This window comes from Opisthorchis viverrini (genome assembly GCF_000715545.1).
Source record: "Opisthorchis viverrini unplaced genomic scaffold opera_v5_512, whole genome shotgun sequence".
Classification (NCBI taxonomy): Eukaryota; Metazoa; Platyhelminthes; class Trematoda; order Opisthorchiida; family Opisthorchiidae; genus Opisthorchis; species Opisthorchis viverrini.
The window spans coordinates 83,722-109,309 of NW_008752155.1; the positions used below are offsets into that span (position 1 = coordinate 83,722).

Sequence of the window (25,588 nt, forward strand, 5' to 3'; positions counted from 1 at the left end):
TTGTTTGGTAGTAGCCAGCACGTGGCGGGAAAACACTTCATTTTTGGGTTTAATGTACATCTTTTCGAGCGTCTGGATGGCGTCTTCGTAAGTAGTACAATCACAAACATGTTGATAGACGGACGGAGAAAGAAAATTTACCTTTTCTTTTCTTTTGTCAACGTTTGGGAGTTCGATGCATGAGAGGAAGTTCGTAAACGTTTCGTGCCAATGGATCCATTGTTCTGAAGCAGGATTGGGGTTTCAGTACATCAGTTAAAACATTAGGAAAAACAATTAGCTCAACGAATAGCGAGTAAAAAAGTTAAAACGTCCGTCAGTATATAACAATGGGAAGTTATTACATACATGTTCTCGCACGATGCTGTGATCGAAGCCAAGTGGCGTACTCCAAAGCGACTATCAAGTTAAACACAACGTCAGTATATAACAATGGGAAGTTATTACATACATGTTCTCGCACGATGCTGTGATCGAAGCCAAGTGGCGTACTCCAAAGTGAGCGACTATCTTTTGCTGAATCTTCCCAGTAGTTGATTATCATATGGTCCATGTGAGTCCACTGCAGGCCTGAAGTTGGTGTCCTGCAGGTCACACGGTGTGACCGCCCGTGCTGATAGTTTGTGCCGGCTAGAAGTAAATCGTGTTTGACAAACTGAATAGGTCGTGCATGTCACACGGTGTGACCGCCCGTGCTGAAAGTTTGTGCCGGCTAGAAGTAAATCATGTTTGACACAACTGAATAGGTCGTCCACCATTATCCATGCGGTGAGCGTCAGCTCACAAGTGGTCACCAGGTCGGCTAGCGTGAGCGTTCATACCGCCTAAGAGAATCACAACATCCGTATTTCTCACTAACCGGAGCAACTATAACAGATTTCGATAAAGGCTGTTTTCCTCGAACTAAAAACTGTCGTAGCGCATGCCGACACAAATAAACACCATTCGCCACGGCGAGATGCATTGGTCTTGATTGAACCCGCCAATCTAACAGCGCAAAGACGACTATCTACTGGAATCCAACCCACACACAACCCAAGTGCCGGATCAGGATGGTCAGACACCCGACGAGTAAATCGCAAGAAATTTGAGTTCATCGCGAACGATTTGAGATGAATGACTCGGCTGGGGTCTTGTGTATGTGTTTCGGAGACAGCATGCGTCGATGGTCTTCTGTAGGCCGTCAGCTGCTAACGAGCCGTGTTCTCAGTTGGACCATATGAAAACCAGCTGCTTGTGAAGAGCTCAGGTCATAATAATCGTTCTTTCTCTTAGTACACTGTACTCCGACCATGACATTGTGAAGTCTTATTGGCTAATTTTCTTTCCCTCCGTAGTATGCCTGTCAACGCCAGATTATTCAGTTTACCGATTCCAGTGCGTCCCCATTTCCCAACGGTATCCAGTTGATCTCACTAAAAAGCTTTCAGAGGCCAACTGACACGGGGTAACAGTGATGACAAATAAAATGATTGAAAAAAGACGGATGAAATTACGTCCGAAACTCCTAAATCACCTGTCCGGCATCAACTGAACACCGCAAATTGTCGCGGCCGCTATCCAGGAAGCTGATGTCAGCAACAAGCGACTATAATAGCGCCAACCGGTCCTCCAAAGATCGAAAATTAAAGAGCCTAGGGATGATGAGTAGCGTAGGTCCGGAATGTGGACAAACATTTGTAATGGGGACAGTCGCATATTATTCCGGCCAATCCAATTAATCATCTCCGAAAGGAATACAGCCCCCTCAACTCAATCTTTAGAAGAATCACATGAACCTAAATGGAACACCGTCAACAACTTCGGGTTGCATCTCGCGATCTTTAAAGAAAACGGTGAATCTCTTGTGAGATGGCTGGCACCATTACCCTGAATTATCTGGAGTGAGAACGGAATGCCAACAAAATGGAGTGCTTTGACGGTGACTACACTATTGAAAACAGTTCAAGAACGTAACACAAAGACCGTCGGGGTATTAATCTAGTAGCCATACCTCCCCGTGACATCCTTCGCAGTTTCATCAATCGTCGGGATAGCCAGATTCCGGAGAATCAAACTGAATTCCACTAGCTGACATAGTGTTGATCATGTCTTTGCTTTACGACTAATTCCCCAATTCCTTTTACGACCGGCGATTATAAAAGCTGCTGTCGATTCCCTCAATCATCAGTAAGCAGGATAGTGTTTGGCGATGAAAGGCGTCCCGCTATCGTCGTCATCATCATCGACAGCATGATATCAGTCTCCAAGACCCATGCTTCATTGGCGTCCCGCTAGGCAACTTATCTCTCAGGAACACTAAATGTCTCTGCCGGTAGACTCACACGAGCCCCGGAAGAATTTCCTTTGGATTCACCGCATCCAGTAGTGTCGGGCAACTTCCTAATCAATGTGCTTTCGAATCTTCACCTGCCTGTGCACCTCGGGGATTGAAATACGTCCGGGGCGTTCACTCACAGACATTGAGTATGCTGACGATATCGTTCTTCTCAGCCCCTTTAGAATTCCAAACGATTTCAGATGACCTAGGTAAATTCACTGCACTGCTCGATATGTGCCTCAGACCTTCAAAGGAGAAATATTACAATTCCTGCTTGATTGGCTTTGGCAAAGGATTCGGTGCTTACATGCGCGGACCCAGTGCGGACTCAACGTCAGAACGTCCCCAAGAAGTGCGCACAATCTCAGCCGCATGCACTTATCGCTACCTGGTTCGGGCAAGATTTGAAGGTGGGGAATCCCTAGTGATCTATCTGAGAAAACTCATTCGTGCGATTTGGGGTGAAGAAAAAAGTGCCTGCTGAACGGGACACATCGACGGTCGTCCCTACTTTCGAATAAGCACCCAATCACTGTGAAAATCACAGCATTAGACTGGTAGTTTGGGCATCGAAGGCGCTTCTGGGTTTTGTCCCTTGAAGATTGGCTGAGCACAGAGACATTCACGAACAACCAAGGTGGGTTTCGTCCTGTAGGAGGATGCTACAGTTCAAGACTACCATTCCTTCTGGAGCACACAACTTGATTCCAATCGCACCATGATGCGTGCGTGCCTAATGGTTCGTTTTCCCTCAAGTCCTTGCAAGTGAGCAAGAAGCTTACCGATCCACCATCGTCGAAAAGCTGCGATAGCTCAGTAGTGTCGATCTTAGCTAGCCCAACAACTCTCCACAGTAGACCAATACTGTACTGGTAGGAAGCATGGAGAAATATGAGAGGAGCTATGCTAGCTGCGTTCAGTGCTGTCTGTCCGACTTCTTCGGTTCGACCACAAGACCACTGGATGTCGTCGAAATCGCTATCATGGACTAATGCCAGGAAATCCATACCAGCATGCAACGAGTTCGACGGCGCACGCACATCCCTCAAACGCCAAATAGTGAAGAGTATAGGGAAACACCGAAGGCTCTGGTGGACGTCGAGAGCCCAGGAGCTGGAGAAGGCTTTTGCTACTGAAAACAGCTGTGCCCTGTACCAACTGATACGATCGGCTGGTCATAGGAGAGTAGCGGTCAGGGAAACGTTAGGTGTAAAAGGCGGCCCATTGATTGCTCGCAAAAACGTTGACTGAAAAGACGGGTCTAACTTTTCGAAGAAGTTCTCTGGCCTCCTGCTACCCGGCTTGTGGAGAAAGTGCGTACCGGATGGTATGTTTCCAGTCCTCTTCAAAGAAGGTGAAGAAGCCCTAGTGATACATCTGACAAAGCTTATTGGTGCTACATAGAACGAAGATAAAGTGCCTGTAGAATGGAGCATGTCGACAGTTATTCCTATCTTCAAAAAGAGTACGCGGATGCCGTGTGGAAAGCACCGGGGCATCACTTTGGTAGATGTGGCATCGAAATTCCTCTCTGGCCTCAAGGGATCGAGATGGCTAATTGGTCCGTGTTTCGAACCCGAACTCCCCTCTCGACTTTCTCTGTCTAGGCTTGGGCAACCTGGCAGTATTGCAGCTTTCGTGCTTCCTTCTGGTGGCATGACAATCAGGTACCGAAATGATGCTACAGCTGAACGATATGGTCTTATCCTTCGAAGGTTGACTGAGCACAGGGAAAGGCAGAGCCGTGAAAACCAAGCTGGATTCCGTCCTGCAAGACGATCACATCACCCTCCGATAGAATCTGAAACAGCAACGCGGTTTCGAGCAACTAACAATGGCTTTGTTCCTTGATCTGAAAGCTGCCTTTGACTCTGTGGAACGTCAGGCACTATTGCAGTGTCTATGGAGCAAAGGTGTCCCTCCATAAATTCTTGACCCTCCTTAAGATGCTTTACGCCAACTCCCGCGGCAACCTAAAGGTTTACGGAAAGCTCTTGCCTGAGTTCAACACGTCAAGTTGGCCCAAGCATGGCTGTCCTCTTTCACCTTTCCTCTTCAGCTTTTGTTAAATAGCCGTGAAACTCGGCGTGCTTGATCAGCAGAACTGAGACGTCTTCAGGTGTTCGACAATCGTTATCTAAGCACCAAAGATCGTGTGAGCTGGTGTCGGATAATTCGCCCCGAGGCATTTCGAAAGCGAGTCTTTGGTTATGCAACAGGGACTTCAATTGAATAAGCCGCTCTGGTTGGGTCATGTATTGCGTATGCCGAATCGTCGTCTGCCGAAAGGGTTGCTGTTTTCAGAGTCAAATTCAGCGTCGGAGGCAGAGAAGTGGCCAACTCCTTGGAAGAGGGGTATGAAAGAGATTACGAAACGTTTGAGTGCTGTCGGTGCTACTCGCCTTCCAGGGTGGGAATCACGTGATCCCAAATGCGCCTGGTTGAAGTTGTTGCAAGATATGGCTGCTAATCGATGTCAATGGCGTTCTTGTTGTCAGATTCCATCCCGATTACCTGAATGAGTGCTTGGAAGTGTAGCCACCTCGGAATGATTGTAGTAAGCTGGTACCTTGTCCCTTCCCTATCCACCTTTACTCCTTCACAATAAGGCGGAGCGAAGCACCAATCTATCGTTGTCCTCCCGGCTTCCTCTGTTACAGTTTAAATCGGGGTACCTTTTTGAGTGGTTTTGAACTAGTTGACCGTCTGACATAAAGCAACTGGCCGAAGTTGACTTGCTTCAGCTAATGTTGTACCAGCGTTTAGCCTTATCTGATGGTGTCATCGTATCTGGTCCTACTCATTTTTTTCAGACTGTCATAATGTGCGGCATTACCGGCCAGGTATATAACCAGATTCGAGGACCCCCACTCTTCCATGGTACACACACTGGAGAGATTGTGAGTTGCTGTTTTCGTCTTACCAATCAAACATTGCGTTATCTTTTTAGCTTGCATTCATTTATCCGGGATCGGATTATCAGTTCGTCGCGGAGACCTTCATTGTAATGGCGCTCTGTATCCTTTTCGTTTTCCGTTTCAAATTAAATTTCACTTTTTTTGCGCCGGCTAAACGTGACAGTCTTCCGCCAAAAATTCAACACTTGATGGTTATCGACAACCGTTGCCCACGGAGTGATCGAAAAGATACGGCAGGTTAGACTCTGTCTCTCTTGGTGCTCGTAGTGGGCACGCGATCCGAAGGAGGCGGAAAAATTGAGATACTGCCGGATTACTGATGCCTGGACCAATGAGTAATAGATTCGTTATTCCTAAAATTGGAGTCACCAACTTTTCGGTCAGAATTTTAGTCCTGCTAACTTTGACGGAAAATCGTGTGGAGCTGCGTCACGCAGGACCCTTTCACAAACCCCAATATTTTCATAAATTCACACAACCTTCGACGAATGGGCCACATTTTCGGATGCATCGAGAAGCACTGAGTATACAGTCCATCCTCTTTTAGCCAGGTGTCCTCCAAAAGAGTCATTTTGTCCTGGTTACGGAAGCCTTATGATTGAATCAGTGGTAAACACATTAAACCTCCCCCATAAAAACCACTCCTGTTCCTGAATCAAACTCCGCGACCACCATCTAACGTAGCAGTAGTTGACCGACCTCTTAAATTTAGCTTTCTTCTGCACATCTGGTGCGCTTTACTACGAGTGACTCGTGAGTCAACAGTTAGTGTACTAGATGTAGGTGTGGCCACGTCATTTCCGTTTCCTGTCAAGTCATGAGTCATGTTGCAGATTTAAATGTTTTCTGGTAATCAGTTTACCTTCTGAACCAAACGCTTTGGTCGAAGACCTTTGGGTCCTCTTGTCTAGGTGTAAGTGCCCAGCCCACATAGAACAACGGTTACGACGGTATTTGGTTGATCGGTAACTTCTCAAGTTCAAGAACCTCCGATGAACTTTATAGTTGTCAATGCAGCTACACTGGATGATATTACGAAAAGTAGATTTCGCTTCTAATTGTGGAATGTAAGCTGCTCTGCTTGGCCGTTTAAATAATAGGGTTCAAAAACTTTGGAAAATAGTAAACCTCCTAAGGACGACAAATGAAGGGATTGCCACGCCGTTAGAAAATCATGAAGAAGTGAGTGTTGTAGTTTAGCTTGGTTCGTGATCCCATCTGTCGTCGGTTCCTGATGACGTGTTTCCGAAGACTGCACATCCGCAGCAAAATTACACGACTGGTTTTTTTTCGGTCTGTGAGTTTCGCGTGTCATCAGAAAGGAATATGTTTTGATCGACGTAAAGTCAAAAAAGTAGACAGGAAAGTGAAGGGTCACCCCAAGGAATCCTCCCCATTGAAGGAGTTTCCCGGTGATGCAGTTCGACCATTTCACTTCCGAGGTCTCCATAAATCGCTTTTCGTTGCCTTGGTGCTATTTCAACCGATAGCTCCCCAATCCTTTTTTTGAAGTAATTGGTAACTCAGTTTTGAAGTCATGGCCGTGGACACTTTCGTACATTCGATTTACTGCTATATCGCGTGCCTTCTCAATGGGGTGGAGGTTCGGATGGCACGTGCCCTCACTGGACAAAATAGAAATTCCGTCTCCATTGGATGGTAGTTCTAAACTGTCAAGATATTGAAGGATTTCATTATGTCTACGTGTGACAATGCGTGATACCAATAACTGTTTCATTGTTTGAACGTGTGCACCAGAGTTTAGCCACATTGAATAGCGAGTAATCACGCGCATGACATGATCAGCATTAGTTATGCAGTCGTCAACCCGATTCCTAAGAAGCTGCGAAAACAACACTGGGATGTCTCGTATTAGTGCGGTTCTAGAGGAAATTAGAAAAAGAGGAGTTTTGAGGTAAAAAGTGGGTCTTCCTGTGGTGCTTGTTACTGGCACAGAAACAGGATGTGCGAGTTCAAAAGAAGGCTTCTCGTTGGAGGTAGGAGTTGAATTAAAACGACATGGTGGAAGACGGGCTGAGGGATATCGGTCAGAGTGCAGCAAGCCTTACGGATTTTCGTCAAATCTGGTCAATGGGTGGAGCACAATACCTTATCCCAAATGTGGCTACGCCCCACGTTAGAGGCAGTTGAAAGGGGTGAGAGGAATTTCCGAACAACATAAATTCAACCTTCACGGAAACCTGCGTGAGACCTGAGATGACTGAAATATGGTTGGAAAGTGTCAAACTAAGGAGAGTGCAAAGGGGAGATTATGGTATGAGGCTGGAGATAGTGTGTTTGGAAGTGAAACGGCGGAAGTTGACGGAACCATTTATGAATTTGCAAGGCAAAGTGCATTTGCATCCGGTAGGCTCCAAATAAAGTTTGTTGATAGACTGCATTCATCGAGACATGGCAGATCACTAGGAGTTGTGAGGAATGAATGTGCGAAGGGCGGCAGGCATGTATACATACAAAAAACGATTAAAGTAGGGCATTTATGAACGGTAAGAAATCGGAGCAAGGTATAGCGGGCCTCGTCGGAACTCTAGCACTGGCTCTGTGCGCCTATGAAAAAGCGCCATTGAGGTCAGGCGGCGGCTTCATCGGGGATTTTCAAATCCAACTGAACAGAAGAGCCCGCGGGTCGTACATATTTAGCTTGATGGGTTTGACGTGCCACACTTAATAGGTAGCTTTCGAGGCCCACTTCATCTGATTCACAGAGGTAGTCTAGGGCATGTAATCAGACGCGGAAGACACGTCACTAAGTCACTGGTAGGACGATGGCGCCCAAATACATACCATTCGTCACTCAGTAAGGCATAGTATGGGAGATCACATTGGAGCCGTTTGGGCAGGTTTTTACCCCTGAACTTTGGGCATAATGGGGTGATTAGGGTAGGGTCGGATACGGAGAACATGTCTTTCCCAAGAAGATGAAGCAACACTAACGGAGGAGGCAAGTGAGGTTTTCAGCGCCGTTTGTGAGCAAAAAGAGGGGATATCTAGTAAAAACTTTCCAGCTTATTATTCGAATGCTGCGCTGCATAATAATTCAAACTACGAAGTTCTTCACGGCTCAGTTCGGATTAACTGGTGACTGCATCGAAGATCTTGTCAGGCCTTTGATCTTTACACTCAGCACACATCACGGACAATATAGTTCTGATAATAGGAATGTGGAAATTCACTCTGAAAAGTTCAGCTTGAATGCGCTCATTCGTTTGACACACAATTACCGGGATACTGCCAACCCACTAATATTGAGTTGGCCTTTACTAACTAAGGCTGGACAATTGGATAACATGCTATCGTCCGTGTGTCGAACCTTGTAAGTTTAGTATTATGCCACAGACAGTATAGCGTTGACGAAATCTGAGGATGATGAGTCATGCCTCAGCTTCTAAGAAAGAGGGTTAAACTGAAGTCCCAGAAATCGGTATTCTATCCTGACGCGAGACCGTTGCTCAAACCGACTCCGTACAACCCTGGAGCGTGTTCACAAACTCCGTCAAGTCAGTAACCGTTGGGTCCCGGCCATTCATCGATATCTTATCTACCACCTCAGCCCATTTGTTTTGCAATGGCGAACGAAGAGGACGCACGATTCTCTCTACAACCACAAGTGAGTGCAAGTCTGAAACGTAACGCATTTACGTCGATGCAGTTTTACAACTGCGCATTTTTATGCACAAGACTTGGCTGATCCAGTGGTCTGTCGTGCAAATCGAAACAGGCTTTCAAGTTTACAGCGAGTAATAACATGAGGCTGACCAAAGAGATTGCGTAGCATCTCCCGAGCCTTGGAGTATGCTACTTCCGGCGGGAGCATCACGCATTCTTCAATGACCGCCTTTGCGTCGCCTTGATAGTAGTGAATCAGATACAGGAGCCTCTGACTGGCGTCCTGAACCTTGCTCTCAACATATACCACAAACTGGCAGGTGAATCTCCAGTAATGACACGGATTACCATCAAAGTGTGATAGTTCCACCTTGAGTAGTTCCACAGTCGATCCCTGTTCTGGAGCCAAAGAATCGTGCGTTCTCTTCCCTCGCCATTGCAGCACAAATGGGCTGAGGCGGTAGATAAGATATCGATGAATGGCCGGGACCCAACGGTTACTGACTTGACGGAGTTTGTGAACACGCTCCAGGGTTGTACGGAGTCGGTTTGAGCAACGGTCTCGAGAGGGGGGCGTAAGACGCCCTCGTGTAACGCCAACATCCACCAACCAAGCCCCTAGACGGGATGGTTTCACTAGTTTCCTAACCAACATTAGGCCAGACGCAGTGGTCCAACTGCTTGCCCATTATGTTCACAGCCCCACCCAATTTCCAGTTGCCAGCGCTTTCTGTCTATGGAAGTTCTTGATGGATAGAAATGCATACGGGAGCATAATGCATGCTTTGTCTGCTTAGGAAACTCCCACATGGCTAATTATTGCAACTCAGTTGTTCGATGCGGCCAGTCAGGTTGTAGGGGACGACATCATAGGCTGTTACATGCATGAAAACCCGGAAACAAAGCTTCGACGTCTTCAGAGGGGGAGGTTCTTTGTGCCTTAACTCGAGGTTGTCGGCTTCCAGCATGCCTAGGAGTTATTCCTGTCAAGCTTGACACTCCTGCAGGAAAACTGACAACGTATAGAAACCCAGCTCCGAATTTGTTTTGCCTTTCCGGAGGTTCTGGTACTACGCGTCACTCGAAGATACCGTTCCCCCGTTACAGGTGTTACAGCTGAACGTCTTTGCACTACTCGGAGTTCTTGCTCATTTAGAGATAATTGCGCAGCAGATGGGGAATATATTTTTCTGCATGCTATGAAAATCTTCCATTTCTCGCAAAAAACTTTCCAGTTGTCTTGTCAAGCATTCGTGCCGCATTAAGTTTGTCAGCTCTCCCAGTAGGAATTACTTACCTCCATATTTTCAGTGCATGTGCAATAGTTATTAGACTATTAAAGCATACATTGCGCCATTCTTATCTGTCTTCCTTCCAACATCGACCTGGAACCACTTAAGTCTCGCAACACGGTGCTCCATCGGAGAGAAGGGGAACAATGCTGCTCACAAGATTTGATTTCTACATCACTTATTTACGCATAACATTTTCGTGGGTTTATGGTCGTCTGCTTATTTCTTAACCTTGAATCATTCATCGTAGACGTTCTGGCTACTGCTGGAATCATTATGATTCATCGCGTCGGAGAAACCTGCGACTCGGGAAAGAAAATGCGTAAGTGATTTCTGGTTTTCAGTTCCTCAACCGAAAGCTTCTTTGGTTAAGTTTTATCCCCTCATCTGTCCTGATTGGCCGAATGGTAAGCTGTGGACTCGTTGGTCGTGCTTCACCGAGTGTCTGGTGTACAAGCCAAGCACATCTGACCGCCATTCCGCCAGCTGAGTGGCGCATCTGATTTGGTGGATCTGAGCATCTCACCGCAACAAGAGGGAAACCCAAGCATGATGCTTTCGGTTTCGTGTGAATCAGTCAAAGAACTTGTATGTGACAGATGTGGAGGATGACTTTTGCCAGACTTCATGCACTGTCGATTGGCTCGTCAGAGGTGTGCATTTTCGGCCCGTGTAGCAGGAATTTGTCATTCATTTTACGGTTTCTCTTTTATAGCATTTTCCTGTCTGGCATGTTGGCGAGATGGACCAAGTGGTTAGAGCGCAAATTAACTGACTGGAAGGTCCGTGGTTCGAACCCGATCTCTGCCACTTGACTTCCCCTGTCTAGGCTTGGGCAACCTGGCAGTATCCCAGCCCTCGTGCCTCCTTCATGTGGCATGGCAGCTAGGTATCGAAAGGGTGCTACAGCCGGACGATTTTTCTCCTGTCTGGAATCTAGTTGTCCCTGGCCCACGTAGCAGTCAGTCGCCTAACCAGTGTCTGACGCCGAAACGGCCACTCAATAAAACGAACCTTAAATACAGGGGATCTGTTCGATACGACAACGTCCAAAGTCTCTATTCCTTCCATACACACTCTCCAACTGTTTTTTTCAACAAGTGTTGTGTTTCCGAAACGCGAATATACGCACAGTCACTCATCCCGAACCGCTTAGGATGAACCCACCGGTTTCGTACTCTCCAGGTACCCGATGACCTACTCAATAACTCGTGATATCCACACCGTGGCAAGTGATCTAATCATCCCCGTGATCGGGAAGGCGATTTCTCTGATATCTGTTACGCCGGCATGATATAGACCTCATTACCGAGATAAAATTTACTCTTTTGCTGTTTGCTGCTCCGCGGTTCTTGCACGCTGTCGTCCATACCGCTTTTACGATGTAACCAACCGTTGTCTGTGTTTCCCTTTTCTAGTTTTCCTTTTCGGAGGCGTCGGGCTTTTCTCGGTCGCATTCAGCTTGGTACTGTCTGTCTTCCGGAGGAAATACCAGGGCTATCCTTACAGTTTCTTCATAAAATGAAGAAACTTTTGAAACACGATCTGTTGTTCTCTGTGCTTGCAGCGTTTCTTTTTTGCATGGTTTTCACTATCTGTGATGTTTGTTCTACTCCGCATTGGCAAATCTTCTTGGTAAATATATGTGGTCCATCGGTGATTTTTTTTACTATTCTGCAAGCTAAAGCGCTGGGATTTACAACCACACACGGTCTGTCGCGCAGTACACGCTGGGGCATGTGCTGCATGTTACCAAGATTGCAACAAATTACAAACTCGATCCTCGGTTTACCGGTCTTGAAGGTTGCCAACCTTCGTGCTAATGCGTGTGGGTTGGCGTCGGCCTATCCGAGGCAACTAGAAAGCGAGTTTTTGATCGTGGAACGGGTATAGAAAGCGAGTTTTTGATCGTGGAACGGGCATATCCACTGAAGAATGTGTCCAGCACCAGAAACTGCGTTGGTTGGGACATGTGTTACGTATGCTGAACCATTCTTTCCCGTAGAGAGTACTGTTTTCGATGCCCAATTGAGAGTGATGGAAGCCAACCCTCGACCTGGTAGAGGAGTACGAAGGAGATTACGAGACGCTTGGGTGGTGTCGGTGCTACTCGCCTTCCAGGATGGGGACCGCGTGGTCCTCACTGCGCCCAGTTTGAGATGCTTCAAAGTATGGCTGCCAACCGATGCCAGTGGCGTTCTTGTTGTTAGTTCCTACCCAGATTGCCTGAATGAATGTTTGAATGTGCAGGCATCTCGGAATGATTGTAGTGAGCTAGCGCTAATTCCCTTCCCCGTTCACTTTATTCTATTCACGATAAGGCTTTCAAACAGATCATGATTGTAGGGCAGCGAAGCATCAGTGTTGAACACTGATGTCATGCTGTCGATGATGACTATGTCTTGATGATCGATCAGTTTTAGGTGAATGATTCTGCTTGTCTTTTGCGCAGCTCCGCATCCGAGCTTCTATAGTATGAGGCCGAGTGTGCCTTCATGGATTCTAGGCCATAAGGAAAGATTTTGTAATCTAGAAAAGGGTAGGGTTTTCCTGTGACCTGTTTGTAGTCAAATCCTGAACGGGCCTTACTCAGTTGTTGCCCGGATTAATGCAACACCCCTCTAATGCATGTTTGATAGTCATCCCTTATTTCTACAACATGCTAGATTCTATATCCACAGCTATTTGCTGTGGTGCGGTGTCCGGCGAGTTATCCGTTCCACATCGTCGACGCTGTTTTACGCCCGCTGAATCGCACTTACTAAATTCAGGTGCAACCTTGTAAGGGTGCAGAGTTGCAGCTTAAATATGGGGTCTCTTAAGGGGGAGTTTTTAGACGTGGTGGGTTACTCAAGATTGAAGCGGGATTCACTCGATGGCGGTCCGTATTAAAGGTCATCCGTTTGTGATTAGCGATAGTTAGGATCAGTTGAATCTGGGAACGCATGCACGGTATTGATGCTTTGTAGGATCTGGCCTCGTGATCAATACTGGAAATCCGTTCGGATTCCTCACGTCAGGTTCGTGCAATCGTCGAAGTTCTCCACGATTACACAATTGGCTAAGATCCCGCTTAAAATTACTTCGAGGATCTACGCATAATGCATTGCTTGGCGAAAAACTGCCCGAATAATATGCTTTGTGAAGGTTGAAGGTCTCCCGTCTGGAAGGACGGAGATGAACACGCTAATTTTCGTCCAGCTGAACTGTCAACCAATGAACAACGAACGGGAATTTTGAGGTACCCGAGCTTGAGATAGCTCGATGGTTAAGGCGCGAACTTACTGACCGGACGGTCCGTGGTTCGAACGCCAACCCGGTGTTGGGGTCCCCCATACGGGACTTTGAGTGACTCGTAGGTTCGAAAATCCCGAATATCAAAAGAAAGAATTGGGTTCGTAATTCTACGGTACTATTTACCCAAGGGTAAGCAAATGTGTACAACAAACCTCAATTGTTCACATTCGTAGCGTTAACAACTTCACAGTGCAGTGTCAACGTCCACACAAACAACGGCGAGCGGAATGATGTCTCAGTAACGTGGGTTGCGGTCGTTCCTTCCGACGACGGTCTCGTGATTCTCATTGGACGTGCGACAATACGGAACTCATGAGAAAACAAGCCAAGGCAGGCTCAGCAAACGGGACATGAACGCACATGGGTAAGTAGGTCAGCAGTGCACATTCACACACAAGCACACAGGTCACAACACAAGTGTCGGAAAGGATCTCCTCTGCGGCAAGGTGAGTGGCAGGTACGAATAAGCAAAAAAAATGGGATCAAAAGTACATAGGCGGAGTAAGCAAATGAATGGGGGAATTATCATAAGGTCAAGTTAGACTCAGCACCCGGAATCTTGACTACTTCTGTCTAGGCCTGGGCAACCTAGCAGTACCTTTGACCTCGTGTTTCCTTCAGGTGACATGGCAGATTCATGTGGAAAGGGTGCTGCAGTTCGGCGGACGAAGAGGCATTCCTAGAGACGATCACGAACCACCAACCTCTCGCTTACTGGACGAGTCACTGACCGACATACGTTTTGTACGACGGTTCGTCACACATCACTGAGTTCGATTCACTCCATTCAACGATTACCCATAATCAGGACTATAAACTTCACGTCTAAGTGTTCTTTATCTCCGTGCGTGGTAGCACCAAAAACGGAGATTTTGAACTGAGTACAACAGTCGAGAAAATCTTTTGGCAAGTTCCTTAACGCGAACAGGCTTCCTCTCCTTAATAGGTAACCGGTGGTGAGTTGCTAACTTTCATATCTTCAGGTAACATACGCGTGTAGTAATCGCTCTCTACGTTTCAGGCTGACAACCTAGGTGGTTGAACACAAAGCAAATATGGAACGATGTGAACACGTATACCAATGTGGCTCACTCCCTGTACTTCGTATCACATGCCTACTCCTTTGGGTAGCAAGCAGACCTCTATATTACTCAGCCGCCAAGGTACTCACTCACCATGATGACCCGGGAATGAGATGGCCGTCTCGGTCGTGTAAACGTGTTTCACTCTAGGTGGAACACTATTCGCGAGGTCGATAAGAACTGTTCGACAGCCCACGACCGCATCTGCCCTTCTTAGGGCCTACCGGGCAGGCACGGTCCTCAAGTTTCCGTTCTACTTAAGCTCACATTGTACGAACGTTTCAAGATGCCCTTGTCGTATTCCGTCTGGACAACATACTACACTACTTCGAAAACCGTACCACCTGAAACACGGGAATTTTTTCTGTATAATGAACGATCAGTATAATGAACGAGCGAATCAACTGAGATTCCACCACCTTTTGATGACAGAGGAAACGAATCGAACGGTCGGCGGCGGCAGCCTGCTGGCATGCACCGGTTTAGCACCGAAAGTGACAAACTAGGTGACAACTGCAATCGTCCCACCATAACCGAGATAACGTCATCAGTATATCGTTGTGAAACGGATCGGAGCGACTCGTCAGTGGTTGTTTGTGTATTAGTGCGGTTTGTTATCGTACCTGTTGCTGTTGAGGTGATTGTTGTGTCCAGAGGTTCTATCGTTACCGTGCAGCTCGATTAGTCGACGTCGATGTAAGAGTTGTGCCCAGCTGGTCATGGTCTTATCTACTGTTTGCTACTCGAGGGGACTCTCTGTTCCTCTGGTATCCGTGCTGCGACCTTTGCTGACCCAACTCCAGGGGTCTTATTGCTTCTTAGTGTGTTAATCCACTTTAGTATTCCAGTTACGTCGCTGGTCCCTCATGTGTAGTGGCGCGCGGGTTGGGTCCACTTGGACGTGTCACGTGATCGTATCCATCGCAGCGTACCATGCTTTCAGAGGTTCCCTTATGTGTCTTGTATCCCCGAGTGCCCATTCTTCACGCCTTCTTGTATTCACCAGGGCGTTGTAAATTTGTGTAGCCACCAGTAAAAGTGAATTTTGCCACTGAGTATGAGAAATTCAGGTGTGAAATTTACTAACTAAGTGGTTGTGATGGTTGAACCAGTCTTTTGTCTACAAGACTCTGCCAATCGCTTTGGACAAAAAGCAAAACCCTATTTATGCCATCTCAGCCTCCGTCTTGACGAGTTGGGTGAACCCATCGGCCGACTGAAGGAATTTCACTACAGCGGAAATCCGAGCTATCTAAATCCTAACCCACCCTGGTTCTGTTTTGTTGAACCGTTCGGTCGCTGCTTCGCAACATCTTGAGTTGCGGTCGTGACAAATGCGCTTCTGTTCAACAATACAAAAAGCAACGATTGGGAAACGGACGCCTACTGACTGTGTAGGATGATCGCGCTGCAGTAACCGTACAGCCTTCGTCATAATCTTGTTCTCCCGCGGTTTAGGTCGGTAGTTCTTAATCGAAGTGGCCTAGGAGATCAGTGCCACTTTGGGGTGCAGGTGTGATTCGGAATTAGTTTGTCAGTGTCTTGATGTCTAGCATTTGACACATGTATTTTGGTCCAACCACTGAACTCCGCTAAAAGCAGCGGACCATAATTTCCAGAACCCTTAATTGATTTTATTACCTTTTTCCGCGTGTTTAATTTCAAAACTCGCCATCACTACTCTTCAGGTTATTGGCCTCCTTGCTCGAATTTTTCCTCCTGAATAACTCTGTTTTCAAGTTCTTTTTCTAAAAACCACTCGGCAGCCGACGGCCGGTTTCGTCCTTGTAGCTCGTCAGGTAGGCGCAGACCGTCAACCTAATGTCTACTTGAACACTAAATGATGGGCAAACTGCCAAAACCTGTCTTCCGAAAGTTATTTTCGATTTAACGAAAGATTCAGATGAATGTCTCGTTTGTGCTATCCTTCAACTGCCTGTGCTGCCACCTCGTGTTTCACATTGTATACTTTGTATTCAAACGGAACACGAGGTTGACGGTGGCTAAGCCTATCCGATGAACTCCAAGCACGGCGAAATCGATCGTGGGATGCCTATGAATTTCGCCAACCCTTATCCTTCAACTGCCTGTGCTGCCACCTCGTGTTTCACATTGTATACTTTGTATTCAAACGGAACACGAGGTTGACGGTGGCTAAGCCTATCCGATGAACTCCAAGCACGGCGAAATCGATCGTGGGATGCCTATGAATTTTCGCCAACCATGTGGGTAGTTTTCTTCAGGAAAATCTACCTCGAATATGGTAGTATAGGAGGCATCAGATGGCCTTTGTGAGCTCATTCAGTTGAACGATAGCATAAACGAGAGATTCAGTTGAGTCCCCCTTTAACAGATGCTCGTTCAGCCGTGACACCCGTTCGGTGCCTAGCTGCCATGCCACCCAAAGTAAGCAGGTTGCCCAAGCCTAGACAGGGGAAGTCCAGAGGTGGAGGTCGGGTTCGAACCACGGACCTTACAGTAAATCCGCGCTCTAACCACTGAGTCATCTCGCCCCGTGAGGCCCCTTTAAGACCAAACTGATGGGTGGGTGAGAGTGTATTTGTCGAAATCTGTCCAAATTGTGTTTCAGTAGAACAAAACGTTGACGGGAACTTGGGCTAAACGGATCGTCGAAGTTTTCAGCAACCTTGTGAGTAGTGTACCACGCCTATACAATGCACTACGATGTCTGGATTTCGTACCAATTGAAACATGGTGGCGATTTGGACAGCACCTTCATTGGAGAATGTGCGAAACAAGAGCTCCAGCTAGGATTCAGTTGATCCTCACGTTGAAACGAAATTTACTTGCAAATGAGTGCACTTCCTGTCCGTTACCGCGCAGCCTAGTGGTGATGCATTTCCTCTTCACTTTCTAAAATTGTTGAATGGCTCACTTGTACGTCTTTAAATTGGATGTGTTCGGCGATGGCTGCCGTTGTTTCTGAGTTAGGCAGCACAACAACAAATTGCTTGCCAACAAATTGCTTACCTGATCTTGCAGCAAAAAGAATGTCTACATCCTTCAGCTGTAACACCCTTCCGATAGCTAGCTACCATGCTACCCAAAGGAAGCACGAGGGCTGGGATACTGTCAGGTTGCCCAAGCCTGGACATGGTAGGTCAAGAGGTAGAGGTCGGGTTCGAACCACGGACCTTCCGGTCAGTAGCTTCGCGCTCTAACCACTTGAGCCAACTCGCCCCCCTCTGTCTACATAGCAACGTTAGTCAGGCGAATAATTGATACGCACGTGGAGATTTGTGTTTTTGTCAGGAACGTGTGTGTGGAACAAACGTTCGCCCCGCAAACTGATTCAGATAACCGGGAACCGAAGAAACGGTTTGTTTTTAGGCTTTTACATCAATTATGTGGAGTGTAGTAGTGGCAATCAACTACATAATTTGACGACCCGGTGACCTTGAGAAGCCGCTCACTCAAACAAACCATTTAGACGGAGGGGTCGTAGAACTACGCAGTGCGTATGACCCCTCCTTCTGTGGAACTTATGGCCCATAAAACAAAGTGGTTTTGAGGAATGGCTTCAGTTCCTGATTACAGACCTGGGCAATTGGATCTCCCGAGATATTCGTCTCTCTACCAGGTAATTATTTTCCTGTGAAGTGTAAGTTCTTGATGATCGAATACAGTTGCGTTACATTTCTTCTACGTATTTTTTCCATTTCGTCAGAAGACGACCTCATCGTGGGGTGAAAGCTTGTGGTGCTTGGCTGTCCTTCCAATGTGTTCACCCGACGGAGGTCCGGCAAACATAGTCTCCAGGTTAGGGGCTGAAGCAAATATGGCGTATTTTCCAAAATATTGGCCACTCTACTAACATCAAATGATCAGCCCAATTTTGAGCAGGGCTTGCACACGTTTCATCACCGATCGACGGGACATCGTCTGTGTGTGGCTAGGCGGGTACGCTCTCGTTACTTGCTTGAAATTCACTCAATAAATTCAGTTGTTGACGTAGGACACTATCCATAAGGCTACTTAAAGCCTTTCAACAGTCTACGATCGGTCTCGCTATTCTTAGGGCTCATCAGATAGGTACAGCCATCGAGTTTCCCTCGACAATTTGTTCTACTTGAACATCAGGTTGTTCGCAGTTGGCTAAGTTCATGTGTAAATTCAGTGATGCCAGAGTCTATCTATTCTTTCCGTAGGATGGCATTTCATTTAAACTCTGAAATCGCGAAAGTAATATATGCACGGTTTTTATGGCGAGACGGACTACGACAGTAAACCGGCCACTGACTGGCCGCGTACTAGTCTGGCTGCAGATACTACTGATTAGACATGTGAGTAGTGTGTGGTTTTCTAGTAAATTTGCCTCGCGTCCATTGGAAAGTTGGGTTCATTACAGAACTTGTGGAATTGCTTTGATAGTCAACGAATATCCACGAACGTGCAAGAAGACGCGTGAGGATGTTCAGTTTAAAAAAAGGTGCATATGAGACGTTTACTTTCCTATCCACTACCCAATAACTGTTTAGTTGGTTCATTGATGAACAACTTCGCGGCTGAGAGCTTTCCTCCTTACACGACAGCCATTTCTGTTTACCCACAGGATTTGGGCGAATTTAGTTGTCCAGTACTCCGGTGGCCAAACGAATTTCGTATCGTACTCAGGCCAATTACCTTGCATCAATTGGGCTGTTCACGCGCAAAAAATGTTCAGATGGGATGCATACCAATCTCCATGTGCTTGATAAGACAATAAGTGAGGCTTCGGAAATATACCGGAATATTTGTAGCTCGGATGTGTTCATTGGTGGTTGATCACGTGGTCGCCAGTCTGTTCGCAAAGCTTGTTATCCATCTGGATATTAATAATATCACCTCGGTTATTAGGGATAAATGATTGCAAGCTCGACGAACTGCTCAGCCTAGTTGGAGACGCTTCAAGATATGGCTGCCAACCGAGGTCAGTGGCGTTTTTGTTGTCAGTTTCTATCCAGATCGCCTAGCGAATGTCTGATGGTGTAGGTAACTCGGAATGTTTGTGTTCAGCTAGCAATAAGTCCCTTCGTCCACCTTTACTCTTTTCTTTACAATAAGGCTTTCAAGTAAATCATGGTTGTACGGCAGTGAAGCATCGATGTTGAACACTGATGTCATGCTGTCGTTGATGATGATGATGAAGAACTGCTTAGCGGGCACCTGATCGCCCACCGAATATGGCCTTCTATCATTGCCAGAATTTAGCGAAGTTTTAAAACATACCAGATTCTGAGGAATTTCTTAAGGTCGAGATGAACCTTGCGTTGAATTCTAGCGCACTCGAGCGGGATGCTTGAGTTTGTGTTGAGCACGATGTTGTATGAGACTGATCAGAAATCCAGAAGGTGAGTGAATTTTGTGAGGTCAAGAACGTAGGTCTCAAATCCGATGCCCATGTTGAGACTGATGCGAGATAAGTTGATCATAGGTGAAAGTCAGCGTGAAAAATTCCCTTGGACGAAGGATTACTACTCACTAATTCCTATGAAAGTGCACGGGATGAAGGTATCAAGTTACAAACGAGTGCAACCGTTAGCGAAACAGGAGCGGGGTTCGGAAAACCTATTGATTTGGGATATTATTGTGAAAGAAATTCTGTTTAAAAATCGATTGTCAGAACGCCTAATGGAGTGGATATCTATTGGATTTTCGAGACTTTTACAAAAATCGCCCACATCGTTTTGCATGAGAACTACTGCGTGAAGCATGAAGATGAGTGAAAAATCCATTCTGCATGCCAACTCTCGGTGAATTTGTCAGAATTCCCAACCCTACTCTACTTGGCGTTTTTGACCAATTGTCTTTTTTAGCGAATACATTTAGGCTGGATAGAGCGGTTGCTTAAATTATGATCGATTATGGGTGTTGCCAAAGCATTCTATGTTAAAAATTTTGTGTACAGTATTATATACTGCCACGAATTCAAAGCAGACCAAGCGACTGCACGTCAATATGGGGGACGGAAGTGCACCCAGAGCAGAGTAGCACACGACACCGGGGACGTATTTCACAAAACCGTCATAGTTTTGGGGACGCACACCCAGAGAGACAAACGGTTTTTCCAACATCACTCGGAAAACGTCAGAAAACTGTGATTGTGTAGCATTTTTACAGGTCACCGTGATTACGTAACACGTCTGCACACGTGAAGGTGTTGACTCGTTTCTGATTGGCTTAGGTGTTGTTGTTGTACCAATTAAATCACAGAATGGATGGTCGATCAAACTGCTACGGTCGAATTCTGAGCCCATCACTTGTTGCAACTGATCACTATCCAGCCAAAGCATACAGATTAAACATCTAATATGTCTCAATCTAATCAACTCTCGGCTCGCCTGATGTGATACCGTTTTCCATGAGTTTTGAATTTCTAATTTGCGTAAATTAGTTCAATGTTTTAGCGAAATACACTCATTTGCAAACTAATTTGGTTTTTTCAAGAGACTCACCTGGAACCCAGATGAATCTCTCGTTTGTGATATTTCTAGGCAGCTGAATGTGCTGCACCAGGCCGCCTCATGTTTCAGTCGCGAGATATCGCGACATATATATTTGTAATGCACAACTCATGTGGTCGCTGAAAACTCCTCGACAGCCCACTATCGGTTTCGTCCTTCTTGGGGCTCATCAGGTAGGCGGAGTCCCCGAGTTTCCGTCAACCTTATGTTCTGCTTGAAACTAAACTGCACGAAATTAGCGAAATACGCTCACTTGCAAACAAAATTGGTTTTTCGGGAGACTCACCCAGAACCCGGCTGAATCTCTCGTTTGTGGTGTTTCCATGCGCCTACCTGATGAGCCCCACAAATGGGCGAAACCGGTCGTGAGCTGTCGAAGAATTTTCAGCAACCTTATGAGTAGTATAGTTCAGTGTTTCTTCGGTTTCCCAATAGATCAGATCACTGCACAACGTATAACATTGAGTGCATTACGGTGGTAAAACAAGGAGACAAAAACTGCAAGATATTCGCACTGCTATTTCGGGCGAAACATTTGTGGCTAGAATATATGACAAGAAAAGTAGAAATCAACTGCACAGTGTCACCGAAGAGCCTCGGGGGAATGAAGTTAATTCTAGGGTGAAAATTCGTTTTGGTAGGACATTGGTTATCCTCAAGGACTCTCCGAGACCGTGTTTTATCACGTGATTATTAGCAAGCATTTAAACAACACCAGCCGAAGCAACCCAAAAAGAAGGGTTTTGGAGTGACAAATCACATGAGGTTCCTATAGATTTGGACATCGGATGAGAGGGACTGATGAAGTACCCTCACAACAATAGAAGGATGATCGGTTAGTTGAACTCGTCGTGATGGTTGCTCTTCATTCAGTTATCCTACGGGCATGTATAACAGGTGAGTGCACACAGCATTTACTCAAATGTGAGCATCTACCAACGTAACATCTGAAGACCCCGAGTAATGAGTAGAACAGTGGTTTCTAACCTCCGAGTAATGGAGCATCTTTTGTTGTCAACATTACGGGAAGTTGGTAATTGATCAGGTGGCTGTTGATCTGTTCGCCAATTGGCAATTGATTTGCAAACATTTCGTCACCATTCGAGGAGACATCTTCAGTGCGCTGTTGGTTGGGTTACGAGAAGTGTCTTGTCGATCTACCGCATTACAGCAAAACTTCGGGCGTATGCGAAACTTGCCGTTCATCTTCACGCCCTTTGCTCTCATAGGTCCGGGTCACAAAAGACAGGGGTGTCAGAGCCACTGCCCCATATTTACATCCAAAATAAATATCTTCTTGAAGCTTACACTCCACTGGACCGTCAACATACGCAACACAGGAAACGTCCAGGGAAAGGTCGACAAACTTGGTAGAAGTATATGACACTGGCATGTTTCATAACGGTCGAAAATCAAGACAGTTGTGTGCCTCCAAAGTACAACTTTACCTCAAGTCTCTCAATCCTACGAGAGTACAGAGGAAGAAGGTCACGTTTACTCATCATCTTGATAGTCACAGATGAAATGATGCATCACCAAGGCACGAACAGTATTCACAGGGGTTCATCATTAATAGCGTCCGAGAAGAACATAACTGAGGTTAAACGAACGAGAATACCAGGCACCCAACAGAAACGTCTTACTACGTGGTTTAGAAGCTTGTCTCTTTCGATGCAAGGTCATTTGAAATCTCTAAAAATTTGATAATCGGTGTCTTCCTGACAGCACAGACATAAATCTTGCACCAACCGCAACGAAATGATACGCACTGGTTATGAAAAAGAAACAGTAGAGTATCAGACCAACTCTTTCAGGCGACCGTCAAACACAACCGTTTCTACCCCAAACCTTTGTTGACAAAAGTTTACGGAAGACAGACTGAGTCACGACAATGTGAGATGAAAGAGGCCTCAGTCTAACTGAATCTCGTGCTCACGTGATTGTATCGTTTCAGTCAAAACGACCCGCCTCCATCATCCTTCACAATAAATGAACCTTCTCTGAGATGATCAACAATCAAAAAAGAAGTTTTACTTTGCCTAACGTTTGCGTTGCTAACGTCATAAGACAACAAACTCTCATAAGCCACACACTTTCCGCTGCAAAGTTACGTTTGGTCGCTTGGTTCAGATGAACCCCAGGGGTGTGCCTAACCACTCTACCGTACATGTCATCAATCAGCTTACCCGCAGTTTCGGTGAAACACATAAAGATAAAACGGCCTTGTTCCGTTCTGAACGAAAAAAAATGTCACGGACCAGTGGCACATAACAGCTGAATAACAACGTCATGCAAACGAGGCGCATCAGTAGCGTGACAAACCTGTGGAACAGGTCTTCTCAAGTCTTCACGATCTTGCCGCGCAATCACACTCACACACACCTCTTCTTTTGAGTTCCCATCAATTGGAAGAAAAAAGAACGAAGCTGACAGTGCACACAAGAATTTTCGATTCAGACAGTCTGCTTACTCTGAAGCTCATCGCACCCCAACTTCTTGCATAACGTGTCATCTATAAATCCAGATTGCTTTGCGATGCAACTGATGAAAGTATTGTGAGTTGTTAACGTCTCACAATCTACGTTTTCTTGTTGATTTGACTCAAAGGGACCCAGTGGTTCATTCGGTTCTCCCCATGTGTGAGTGGAAACTGTAGAAGGGCTACCCATCTATCTTGCTGCAGTGTACCGGGATTTAAGCCGGCAGATGTTCGAAGGGCACCTTACTCTGAACCTTCTGGAGTTGCAGCCATTTTGTTATTGAAAGTTTTCTTCAATGTTATCAGATTCGTGAAAGCAACTCCAGAACACCCGGAACCTACTGAGACCCGAAAACTACCAAAGTCTTAATAGGGAAGCCGGCAAGCATCCAGGTCGGTCAATCATTTAATTGATTCAGCAAAAGCCGATGAGTGTTCAGGCATGCCACAGAAGCACGGGCGAATGTGATCAGCGTTCAGATAGAAGCGCGATCGATGTTGATTGGTGTTCACTGAACGTCTATCAGACAGCCTGGATCAATGTCAAAGTGTCGTTTAAATAGCGCGTGCCACTGTAACTTTTGCGCTCGCTTGTCGCGATAAAGCTGTTGTTTCCCCTGTTCGTGAGTTCTTCCTGCCACCAGACACTGGAGTGGGAACACCAGTCAGATATAACAAATGTGCACTTACAAATAACCTTCGATTTTCTATTCTTCAGGTCTTCTTCACGGATGTACGACAGTCAGGTAGTGGCGCTTGTTGATGAGGTGTGTGGACGTCGGCAATCCAGCCTGCCAGAAACTGTCTTGACTGTTGGCTTGCCGTCCGAATTGAGTAATCCGTTTAAACCAACCCCTGGATCGTCAGTGCCGAAGATCATTGCCACACATTCCAGGCTGCCGTACGACCATCAGATATGCGAATTTTAATGAGAGTTGACATGGTGTCGCGGCTGAGAAGACTTGTCAAAACGTATGCACGTGAGGGTGTTGCCAGTGGATTCAAAGCCATCATCATCATCGACAGCATGACATCAGTGTTCAACACTGATGCTTCACTGCCGTACATTCAAAGCCGTGTCCACTCTGCATTCAATCACTAGCAAACCGGTCATCACTGAGTTTCGCTCTGCAAAGTTAAACAGAGAAGAGCAACGGACTGATGCTTAGGTCATAGGAAATGATTGATTTGCCGAGCTTCTACCTTCTTCCATAGAACGGACTACATCAATCAGGTTCCACCGGCGGCTTCTATCTGAATGTATCACGTTTGTGAAGGGAGTCACTAAGTGACTTCAGCAGGTGGGGTTATATCCTCCGCGGTGAACAATCCTCATTTCTGAGTAGGGCATCTGCCGAATCCCCGGGGGCAGTTTAGTCAGCACCTGTTCACGCAACGGAGTGCGTGTCGAATATGTCCTAAAAATCACTCTTTTAGCACATGGAAACGTTGATGAAGGATAGGATTCGCCAAGAAGCAAAGGTCCACAAACTACAATCATTTGCACAGGGATTTGTTGTCGATAGGTGTCATATCTGAATGCTGTCCCCGCTCCAGTGTTTAGTGTCTGAAAAAGACTCACCGATAAAAAAACACAACAGCCTAATTATGGACAAGCGAGTGGGAGAGCGTGAGTGTGAATATGCAACGGCTTCAAGCTACTTTAGTGCAACGGTACCGTCTGACCTTGGTCCAACACTGTCTCGCGCTATCTGGCTTTGATACAAGGCCGTCACGTGCTGCATATTGAGGGGACATTGTCTGACCTTGATCAAACGCTGACTCGCGCTGTCTGGCTTTGATACAACGCTGTCACGCGCTACATATTGAGGGGGCGTTGTCTGTGTGCTCAGCATCTAGCGGAGTTGACGGTCTCGGTAGATTTGGAGCATTCAGCGGTTACTTTCAGGAATCTGATAATAGGAGACTGAGATATCGCAATATGTTTTCTCGAGTGATGACCACTCTTAAGTTTGCCTCATAAATGAGAGATTCAGACAAGTTTCTTGTTAAAACCAAATTAATTCGCAAATGAGAGTAGCTCCAAAACTGCGTACAATTTGGGCTGATGTAGAACATGAGGTTGGCGGAAACTCGGTTGACGGCCAC

At 46.3% G+C, this 25,588-nt stretch overlaps 2 protein-coding genes across 2 annotated transcripts in view; one reads left to right on the forward strand and one right to left on the reverse strand.

Moving 5' to 3' along the window:
- Positions 1 to 13,770, forward strand: part of T265_15428 (hypothetical protein) — a gene marked incomplete at both ends in the record, with an annotated part of 19,051 nt that extends 5,281 nt beyond the window's left edge. The window contains 5 exon segments of the mRNA XM_009178063.1: positions 5,134 to 5,220; positions 5,271 to 5,337; positions 10,408 to 10,479; positions 12,103 to 12,426; positions 13,589 to 13,770. Coding sequence (XP_009176327.1) covers positions 5,134 to 5,220; positions 5,271 to 5,337; positions 10,408 to 10,479; positions 12,103 to 12,426; positions 13,589 to 13,770 — 732 coding nt within the window.
- T265_11415 (hypothetical protein) lies at positions 4,787 to 8,894 on the reverse strand (the record flags this gene model as incomplete). Its single annotated transcript, XM_009178064.1, has 2 exons — positions 4,787 to 4,909; positions 8,715 to 8,894. The coding sequence occupies 2 exons, from the start codon at positions 8,892 to 8,894 to the stop codon at positions 4,787 to 4,789; spliced, it is 303 nt and encodes a 100-aa protein (XP_009176328.1).
- Positions 13,771 to 25,588: the final 11,818 nt, after the last annotated feature.